This window comes from Pan troglodytes, chromosome 16 (genome assembly GCF_028858775.2).
Source record: "Pan troglodytes isolate AG18354 chromosome 16, NHGRI_mPanTro3-v2.0_pri, whole genome shotgun sequence".
Lineage (NCBI taxonomy): Eukaryota > Metazoa > Chordata > Mammalia > Primates > Hominidae > Pan > Pan troglodytes.
Window position 1 is genome coordinate 29037274 of NC_072414.2, and position 10232 is coordinate 29047505.

General features: G+C 50.8%; 1 protein-coding gene across 12 annotated transcripts in view; it reads right to left on the reverse strand.

The window, feature by feature from the left end:
- The window catches only part of MEIS2 (Meis homeobox 2), a 210548-nt gene extending 201118 nt beyond the window's left edge, over positions 1-9430 (reverse strand). For 4 of the 12 annotated variants that reach the window (XM_001137572.5, XM_001137088.7, XM_001137495.5 and 1 more), the window contains exons 1-6: positions 7568-7924; positions 6096-6328; positions 4410-4551; positions 3684-3734; positions 2648-2698; positions 1699-1848 (exon numbers count right to left, since the gene is read on the reverse strand). In XM_001137572.5, the coding sequence (XP_001137572.1) occupies positions 1699-1848; positions 2648-2698; positions 3684-3734; positions 4410-4551; positions 6096-6328; positions 7568-7579 (639 nt within the window). In that variant the 5' untranslated portion in view covers positions 7580-7924. Of the gene's footprint in view, positions 1-1698; positions 1849-2647; positions 2699-3683; positions 3735-4409; positions 4552-6095; positions 6329-7011; positions 7235-7567; positions 7925-9010 lie in introns of those variants that run through there. The other 8 variants (XM_009428769.5, XM_009428766.5, XM_063794694.1 and 5 more) reach the window with 7 other exon arrangements.
- Between the last annotated feature and the right edge of the window lie 802 nt (positions 9431-10232).

The following is a 10232-nucleotide window of genomic DNA, read 5'->3' on the forward strand; positions in this document are numbered from 1 at the left end:
TATAAATAGATCCCTCCCCAGTCTCCCAATAATGTGAATAAATATAAATATAGAAACAGAAAACAATGAAAATAAACACATAAAAAACAACAAATGTAAATATTTCTTAGGTAGTGTCATGCCTCATGGACCACAACACACTGTGGAGCCACAGATCAGCAAATAAACTTTCCATAACCACTGCTGCATCCTTTTGATTTCATTACATTCACTCAATATACAAAGGAGATCACCAAAGATTCCCTCACCATGATGGAAAAAGGTAAGGGTAAAGAGATAAGAATAGGAGCCTTCAACACCGCAGTATTTATTCTGTCACAGAACTGGATATCCCAGACTGCGGTTTTCTTTTCTAGACTTTTTCTAACTTTTGTTCTTAGGCTGGCTTCCCATACAAGTGCAAAGGTTAATTATGAAAATCTATGACTGCATATTTTCAAAACTTTTGTCTGGAGCAGGGGAGAGAAGAACCTCATAGAAGGTTTATACTAAGGCATCCCAATTCATTTCTCATACCAGTCAGGAATTGGGATGGGAGGTAGGGACAAACTGCCTTCAAGCCTTAATGCCTGTTTAACTCACACGGAGTGTCAAATTAATATTTCGGCCACAAAGTTATTAAACTATAGCTTATATTATTTAGGCTGTGAGTTCAACTGAATGTAATCTATAGACACCCTGTCCCCCATTTCCAGGCTTGAGTTCCTATAAATAAAACTGCTGTTCACACCCACTCTTTAACCTCGCCACTCTTGCCTTTCCTACCAGCTGCAATCTTTCTTCTCTTTGCTTCTTTTTCAAATTTTCAGTCTCACTACATATGCTTTTTTTTTTTTTTTTTTTTTTTTTTTTTTTTTTTTTTTTTAGCATCAGACTCACTAGATTGGTTCCAAAATAGGATTAGAAACAGAGAGAATAGAAAGAAATCTCCTTTCCTGGCCTGACATACACAGTCATTTCTTACTATACTCTCCATCCTCATTCACCAACTGTTAAAGTGTTAAAATTCAACCACTAACCTATGGTTACTCAATCATAATTCCCTTCAGCTTTCTGTAATACATTGTTAATAATTGGTTCATCAAGGTTACTGTCTTTTATTATGAAGATGCTTCAGGCATTTGGCAATAAGTCCCTATTCTGACAATAAGTTTCTATAGCAAAAGCCCTGAGAATTGTAATGTGTTTGTTCGCCCCTTTTATTTCGAATGCAGTGCAAGATTGCCAATAATTCTCAGAATTGTCATCTCTGTGAGATACTAGGAAATCAGCACTCACTCAATTCTCTTTCATTCAGTCCTCTCTCTCCAGACCAGTCCAGCTAACTCTCTTGCTTCTTTCTATCCCTGCTGCACTGATTACACAAAATTAAGAAAGCAGAAAACACAGTGGTGACTATATCAAACAGAATTTGCGAACACCCAAGTCACCAAATCCAGAAAACTTTACACATTAAGAGCACAAATCACTCTATCAACTCTGGTTTTTTGGCTCTCAACATAAATAGGAGGGGGTCCAAGAAAGGAGAAATGAAAATGAAGGGTATGGCAGAGAAAGCAAGAAAGAGAAGAAAAGACCCCAAAAGAGACGGAGTCATTTAAAAAGAAAACTAAATCAGTGGAGCTAGATGTTAAAACAAGGTTAAAATAATGCTTTGCCCAGTGGCCTTAAAAGATTGCTAAAGGCTAGCAGACTTACATGGTCAGCGAGATTTGTGGAGGAGCCTGAAAGTTCTTCATGATCTGACTTGGAGCTGCCGTCTCTTTCATCAATGACGAGGTCGATGGGCATTTTCCCCTTCAAACAGCTAATGTATCGGTGGCAGAAGTTATCGCACAGTTCGTGGACCTAGAACGAAGGTCATGGTGGAGGGTTTAGCTCATGTTGTTGTTGTTGTTGTTGTTTTGTTTCATTTTTAGAAAGGAAAAATACCAGGTTGCAAGGTTACATTTGGAAAGAGCAACAGTGTGATGTCTTCCAAACTAACTCTAATTAAAGGGTGTAATAGTTGAAGGCAAGGAAACAATAGAGTAATTGTTGCAGCAGATATTATTCTCCAGAGACTTCTCTGAGCAACAAGTTACAATAGAGAGAGAAAGAAATAGGACTGGAAATAACTGGGTTCAGACTGGGAGTCCAGGGAATTAAATCTGATTTGATAATAACATCAAAACATTACAACATTGGAACTGGGGAGAGCATTAACGTTTGTGATTTTATAAGCTAGGGGTTTCGTATGTTTCTAGGGGAAAGTAATTGAGCTGCAGAGCAATGTAAAGACACCCAGCAAGGATGATTCACTCTGCCTGCACCTAATGCAAACCCAGGGCCGAGGGTGAGCTGAGCTAATAAAGATGCAAGCAGGCTGAGTGTCCAGTAACATAAATGGTTTGCTGCATTTCAAAATAATCCTGAATGCCTGAGGGGAATATTGGGGAGGAGGAGGCTACTTTAAAGGCAAGGCTGTCCTGATTCACCCACCCTCTGAGCCCCTGTGTTGAGAAGCCAGTTGAAGGATGGACATGGTTACATGCTCAAAATCTCCAGGTGCTCAATCCCTCACACTAGAGGTTTGTTAAAAACATCCCAACTCAACCAGGAGAGGGAAGTGGTTTAATCAACACGGGGAGTGTTATTTCCTGCTTACCTTTTCTAACTCCAAAAGATGAAACCTTAGTACTTGTATTGCTTGTATCATCTGAAAGAAAAGTTCAGGGAATGGAGTTAGAGCTCTGTGACTCTGAGGTCCTGTCTTGGGGTTGGGAGTGGGGTGAGGATGGTGGTGAGAAAGTTGGGCTGGGGAGAAGAAACGGGCAGGTGGCCAGGAAAAACTTAAACATCAAGAAATAGTCAGAAAAATCAAGTGATTACTGATCATCTCTGCCTCATTGGCCACGGGGTAGGAATCTGACTCAACCTGAGCATAAGCATTAATATCTTTCCCCCTGATGTTCACTGTGCTATTTGTAAGACTGCTTTCCTCGGGCCAGGCCCTTTTTCTCCTTTTAGTCCTCTTTAAACATCCCCTCCCTCGACCTCAGGACAACTTTTTTTTTCCTTAAAAAAAAAAAAAAAAAAAAAAAAGGTCGCTTCTCAGGATAGAAAAAGCTTTTTAGAACAGCATACCCAGCGAAATCCTTCCTCACTAAAGAAGGAAATACTCAAGATGAATGCTGAGGCAGGGCCTTTGAAAGCGGATTTAAGTACTTTTAATATTGAAATCGTGCAAATTAGCAAAAGAATCGCACCTAAAAGTGGCCTGCGCTGGCCTGCCCCTCACCGCCCCCCAGCCCCCAGCCCCAGCCCGCCCTCAGCCGTGCCAGTGGTTACATCCTTCGGGTTAGCCGCCCGGGGCTCGGCCGCCTGCCCCGGCAAACAGAGGAAATAACTCACTTCTCGCAGTTTACTCCTGGGGCCGAGACCTGGGAAACATCCCCTGCTCGCGCTCTCGGCGCTCGGTCTCCCGTTTCGGCCTCCCTGGGCTTCGCTCCCCACCGCGTTCATCCTGCTCCTCGCTCGCCAGCTCCCGTGCGGGGGCTCTAAGCTGCTCCCTTCCTCCCTCTCTCCCTAGAGCTCCAAAAGAGGGTTCTGTTCTAACTCCCCAGAGCTCCAGCAGAAAGTGGGTGCTTCTGGGCATGGGAGAGGGCAAAGGCTGGGGAAAAACAAGGAAAAGAGAGCCTTACCAAATTGTCCAGCTCTGGATTTGAGGAAAAAAGTGGCTTTTCGGCGCGAACCTGTAAGAAACAGAGAGTCAACTTGAACGATCACCCCATTTAAAATAAGAAAGCTGAAATGTGAGAATGGGGACGGTGGAGGGCAATGGCGGAGAAGAGGAAAGGGGCTTTGGCAAAATACAAGAAAGAAACTGGTGCCTTAAATTAGTGGAGTCGCTGAAGAAGAATCAGGGCATTCTGGTCCTGGCCCCATTAAGGGGGACCTGGTACGACTAAGCTGTAGCCAGGAACTCAGGGTCGTTCTCAGGGCCTCGAGTTCCATATCCAGCAATCCAAGAGGCTGTGGCTCTCCACTGCTGCCTGGGACCGCTCGGAGAGGCGCCCAGCTTCCTTGCCTCCCGGGCACTCCCGGGTCCCTCACAGCCCCTCTCCCCAATTCTTGTTCAAGTAGCTGGAGGCGGGGGAAAAAGGCCAAGCCCCAGATTAGGAGCAGGTCAACTTTAATTCGAGGGTCGAGCCCCTGTATTCCTGCTGGGGGGGAAAACAAACACCCATATTTATCTCCACTTCCAATTCGCCCCCAGGCTCAGGGATGGGGAGGAGGCGTAGAGAGCGGACTGGGCCAGAGGAACAGATAGGGTGTCCCTGGCCTTTCCTCCTTTCAAGTAAAGCTCCGAGGAAAGGGGAGGGGTAGTGAGGGACTGCCCGAAGTTGAGTGGATCAAGAAGGCTGGACCTGCTTGGCGAAGACCGCGATGTCCTCGTTGAAGGAGTCGGAGGAGCAGACGTCTCCGCCAGCCACTCCAGGTTCCCGGGGAGTGCAGGTCGCCAGCTCGCACTTCTCAAAGACCAGAGCTAACAGAGGAAACAACGGGTGCCTAACGGGCAGCGCCACGCAGAGACACACACACAGAGACGGGGTGCAGAGGGGAAGGAGCAAGAACTGTAATCAACAAGTTTGGAGGGTGTGGAGTCCTTCTTTAATACAACAGGCACGCACCACACTTTACAACCCTTCCTCCATCAGGCGAGCCTAAGCCAGAAACAGAAAGGGAAAAGGGCCTGGCCCTCTCCCGCAACTCAGAGGTCCCTCAGATCTGGCCAGAGAAGACCCCGGCCACTGCAGCCCGACAAATAAAAACAGCCTCAGTTGGAACGTAATGAAACATCCGAGACGCTCAGGCAGTCTGGAGCCCGAGTCGATTCTGATCCACTCCCCACACTACGGAGGCCACCGAACCAACCCCTGAGACCCAGCCCTGACCTCCCAAGAAAGGAACACTGTTTGAAATAAAAAAAATAATAATAATTTTAACTCTGCATTTTAATGGGCATTTCAGACGAGGCCAAAGGCTTCACCTACATACACACCGGAGTGACACTTCATAAATGCAAGAGAATGCTCTTTTAATCTCTCCACCTCCTTGCCTTATAAACTTGTTTGCTCCACTTCTACTAAAGCCACAGTGTGGGGGCCAAAATAATAGGAAGGTTACACGCTGGAGAGCTTCCTTCCAAAGACCACATTTCTCCCAGCGTTGCAGCAGACAAAAATAAATAAATCGTGTTTTAAAACTTGTAAGTGTGCGTGCGCGTATGCCCTTTGTGTTCCTCCGGGCGGCTTAGCCACACTTCGGGATGCTTGCGGCCTCTGGCTTGGGGCTCAGTTGCTGTTTACCCACTGTCCCCTCCCCTCGGCATCCCGTCGCTTTGCCCACCTACCCTCAGCCGGAAGAGCTCGTGTGGTACACGTTAGGATCGTACATCTCACCCCTCGCCAAGTGCTCTCAGAATATAAAATAATTTCCAGCCATCTTCCTTACTCCCCCTAAGAGCGGCTCCAAGCAAGCAAGAGTCCCTTCCACCTCGCTGCACTTCGAGGTCTGCCGCCTTTATTTACAGAGAATTAAGAAGTGGGTGATTAGGACTTCCTGGCCGACAGAAGCAGCCCTGATCCCAGCTCAAGCTGCTGTTAGTGACTCCCAGACCCTCAGTAGGAAACAGAAGAAAAAAAATTAAAAAATAAAAAAACCCAAAGTTGCTTCTCATCGGCAGGAAACTTTCTCCTTCGTCAAGGCCTCTGTTAGGGGGCCTGAAACGAGCAGTCCTGCGTCCTTTGGCCAGGAATCCTGTCCTCGGGGAGAAGGCCCCGGCAAGATTCTGGGGACTCAGTCACTCCAGGCTGTGGGGTCTGGAGTGGTCGGGCTGTGGGAGCGAAAGAGGCTAATTCTTCGGGGCTTTGACTCCAGGGGCAGAAGAGCAGGCCCCCTCCACGGTCCTTTCCTAAGGCAAGCGGCGCCCGCCCCCCACCATACAGAAGTAACTCCCCACTTAGTCGTCCACCTTCCCACCCCCACAGAGACACACACACACTCTCACTCACACTCACACACAGTAAGCTGGGTCCGGGGGGTCAGTTTACCCATAGATCGCGTCCTTGTCCCGCTTCAAGGCGTCGTTGACAGCGGATCCCATACTGGCCGGCATGACATTGGGGTGCGGGGCGTGCGCGCCGTAGTGCTGTGTGGCGTGGAGCGGCGGCCCGTGGTTCAGGTGGTGAACCGGGGGGATCGGCCGCGGCGCGTGAGGGTCTCCGTACATGGAAGCGGGAACCCCTACTCCGTCCATCCCGCCGTAATGGGGCAGCTCATCGTACTGTCAGAACCCGGGAAGGGGGAGGGGGCGCAGGAGGTGAGGGAGAACAGAGGAGGGGGGTGGAAAGGGAAAAAGAGCAGGGAGAAGAGGGCGAACAGAAAAGAGAGGAAGGGATAAAGATGAGAGAGAGAGAGGGAGGGAGGTAAGAGAGAAGAGAGGAGGAGGAGGAAAAGGAGGAGAGGGGGAGAGAGAGAGAGAGAGAGAGAGAAAATAAAAATAAAAACAAAGTCAGAAAGGAGAAAAGTACCGAGCACAAGTTGAGCACACAGAAACCAAACCAGCCAAAACAACGAAGTTAAAAGTTGTGAGGAAAAAATGTTATTAAATTTAAAAATGAAAAAGCATGAACCAAGAGCAACGTTTAGAGAAGGAAGAGGAGGCGGCGAGGCCGGGGATTTGAGGGGGCGCCGGGAGGCCCCGCTCCCGCCGGAGGCAACAGAACCGTAGCGAGCCAACGGAGGGAGAAGTGGAGTTAGTGTGAGGAGGAAGCCCCGGATCCCACCCCTAACCCCCCTTCGCCTCCTCTGAGGATCCAATAAATCAAAAGGCGAAATGAAACAAAATAAAGAGAAGAAAAACGCTAATAATCAGCACGAGAACGCCGAGGACTAGGAAAGACTAGGGCCAGTGCCTCCCCGGGGGCAGGGAGCGGAGGGTGGGGGGGCGAATAACGTGAAAGTTACCAGAAACATTATTTAGCAGCGGATTCCCTGCGTCCTTGTCAATTTCAGAGACAAAACAAGCAGCCCAGGCTAGTAGTCTAGGCGGCGGCGCAGCGGCTGCGGCAGCGCGGCCCCAGCGGCGGCCCCGGCGGCGGCTCCTACGCAGCCCGTGCCCGCCCCGAGCCGCGCGAGCCACGGCGGCAGCGGCGCAGCAGCGGCAGCAGGAGAACCGGGGGAATCGCGCTGCTGGGGTAAAAGCTGGAGCGAGGCGAAAGCGTGTAACGATTGCACACGCACACACACACACACCACTCACACGCACTCGCCGCCCGCCCGCTCGCACAGCGCTGGAACACGCGCGCCCAGACACGCACACACGCACGCACACACACTCGCACACACGCAGAGGCACGGGAGGGAAAGAAGCCGATGAATAATTTTGCTATTTTTTAAAATACTGGCCGCCATCATCAAGCAGCGACCAGCAGCAGAAGCGTTGAAGGGAGAGGAGGCATCGGGACAGGCCCCTCTTAGGAGAGGATTTATATCTAGGTAAGTGTTGGAGATTTAAACCTACCCTTTGCGCCATCAGTCTGCGCTCCAATAAACTCCTGGATGTGTCGTATATTTAATATCCCAGTCCGGATAAGAAAGTGATCTAGGCTGAAGATTCCTTTTTTTTTTTCCAAACCAAAGAGACTTCTCCCAATTCTCCAATATGCTATTTTTTAGGGGGGAAAAAAAGCCCAGTCTAGACAACGAAGAGTTTTTTTTTTTCTGTGATATTTCTTCTTTTTCTCTTTTTTCCTCTTCTTCCTCCTCCTCCTGATCTTCCTCCTCCTCCTCCACCTCCTCCTCCTCCCCCCTCCCCTCCTCCTCCTCTTCGGTCCTCCTTTCCCCCTCTTTCTCTTCTCTTCCCCTCAGTTGGAAAAAAAAAAAGAAAGAAAAGAAAAAGAAGAAAAAGAAGAAAAAAATTGTCAAGCCCCCGAACTGAAGGTTACGAGCGGCCCGTCAGCAGCCCACATGTAACCGAACTGTCGTGTTTCATGGCTTTTTGCCACTCCAGCTGTCAATCAAAGCCCGGAATGTCAAGGTAGTGAATGAATGATGGTTGATGATGATGAAGAGGAGGAATCTTTCAGACCCGTTTTTTTCTTCCAGTAAAACTCCGCGAGGGGTTTCTGCTTCTTGAATTTTTTCCTCCCCCCTCCCCCCTTTTTTAGCTTTGCCCCCGCGGTATCTATAATACGATCCTCTCTCTTTAAAGTATTGTTCAAAGAAAGCAGTGAGAAAAATCAAGAAAAAAAAATGAATAGTTTGCAAAAATTGGACTTCCTCCCCCCCTTTCCTGGTAGGTATTTTGTCTCTCCCTCTCTCTCTTTCTCGCTCGCTCGCTCGCTCTCACTCGCGCTCGCTCTCTCGCGCTCGCTCTCTCTCGCTCTCTTTCTCTCTCTGGGAGATGAGTGAGTGTCAGTAGGTGTTGGCAGGTTGGCTGCTGCCTGGCTTATTGAAGAGCCTCAGTTTGGCGGCGCGGGTCGGCGGCGGGAGAACGAAATGACGGAACCCGGAAGTCGTGGTGGCCATAGCCCGTCGTACGGCGGAGACACATCCCGGGAGTGGGGAGCGGGAGCGAGGAGGAGCGCGCCGCGCCGAGCCTCTGATATGCAACGAGTGCGATCGGACAGCCCCGGCTGGGGGGGTGGGGGAGGCGGGGGGGCGGGAGGGGGAGGGGAGGCTCGAGCCGGGCGGACCCGAGCAAATCAGCAAGCCTGCTCCTCCACGGGGATGGGGGACGGCGGGGGGGAGGAAAAGGAGAGTGTGTCTGTGTGTGTGAGTGTGTGTGTATGTGTGTGCGTGCGCGCGTGTGTGTTGCGCGCGCGCGCGCGCGAACAGGGAAAGAGGGAGAGGGGGAGAGAGAAGAGGACAGGGAGAGCGCAGAGAGGAAAACTGCAGAAAACCACAGGGAAAGTACGGTACCGCCTCAGATCTTTTCATTTAAAAAAAAAAAAAAAAAACTTACTTCTAGTTCATTTTCCCATCACTCCCGGCTCCTGCCTAACTGGGTCTTGCCGGGGACGTTTGGCATGGCGCTCTAGCTTTTGTTCCTTTTAATTCCGCGGCCTCCCTCTCCTCTGCCCGCCGATTACAGCACCCCGAAGGCTTCCTGCTAACGTCCAAGGGCAGCAAGCTCTGCAGACGGTACCACTGCCGGGCTAAATTTTTTATTAAGTGGCACTTTCTTTTCTGCGCAGATCCAGCAACCTTGTCAATACTCATTTTTTTCCAGGACCAGAAGAGACCAGCTTAACTCAGAGCACACTCCCTCCAAGCGGTGCGGACAAGGGGCCACCCCGAGAGTCTTTGGGGGCCGCGGCGGAATCGGGAGGGAGGAAGTGAGGAGGCAGTCATCTGGGTCCGATGTAGCCAAGGGCGTGTGTGTGTGTGTGTGTGTGTGTGTGTGTGTGCGCGCGCGCCCGTGCGCGCGCGCGACTAGTGTGCGTCTCCAAAGTGGATCTCACTCAGAGCTGGGAAGCACAGGAGGAAAAGACGGAGAGAGTAGGGGAGAAAGAAGTTGCAGGGCGAGGAGGAGTGGCCGGCGCTCACAGCCCAGCTTTGTTGTGGTCGCCCGAGGCGCAGCGGCGGGCCGCGGTAACGCCTGCTAATGGCTGTGTTAATTACACAGGGGCGATTTCGCGGGGTCAGGGAGATGGGGCCAGCTCCGAAAGAACTTTTCCAAAAAGGAAAAGGAAAGGAAGGGAACTACCCCACACCGTTTGGGTGGAAACTATTTGTGGCCGGTGCCTTGTCCTCCCTGGCCCAAGCTGCACCAGGCTTCACCTCTGCGCGGCTGGTTTCCCGGCGGCCGCGCGTCAATCACTACGAGCCCGGAGTTGGGGGCGGAGCCACGGTCACCCAGCGCAAGCCTTGCAGCCCAGCAGCCCTCGTGCCCCTCGGCCCCTTGTGGCGCGGCCGGGCGGACAGGCGCTGGAAGCGCGTCCTCTCCCCAACTTCTCGCTCTCGCCCTCCCAGTCCCTGGCCCAGAGAGTGGAAAGCGGACTGTTGTTCTCCAACGGCCGCATCCCTCCCCAACTTTGAACCCATTCTGGGAAGTGGAGAGTAGAGTGTCTTCCGCGAGCCGCGTCTATCCGACTTTCCCGCGGAGGGAGGGTGGGATGGGGGAGGTTGATTAGAGAGAATAAAGTACTCTGTGTGTGTGTGTGTGTGTGTGTGTGTGTGAGAGA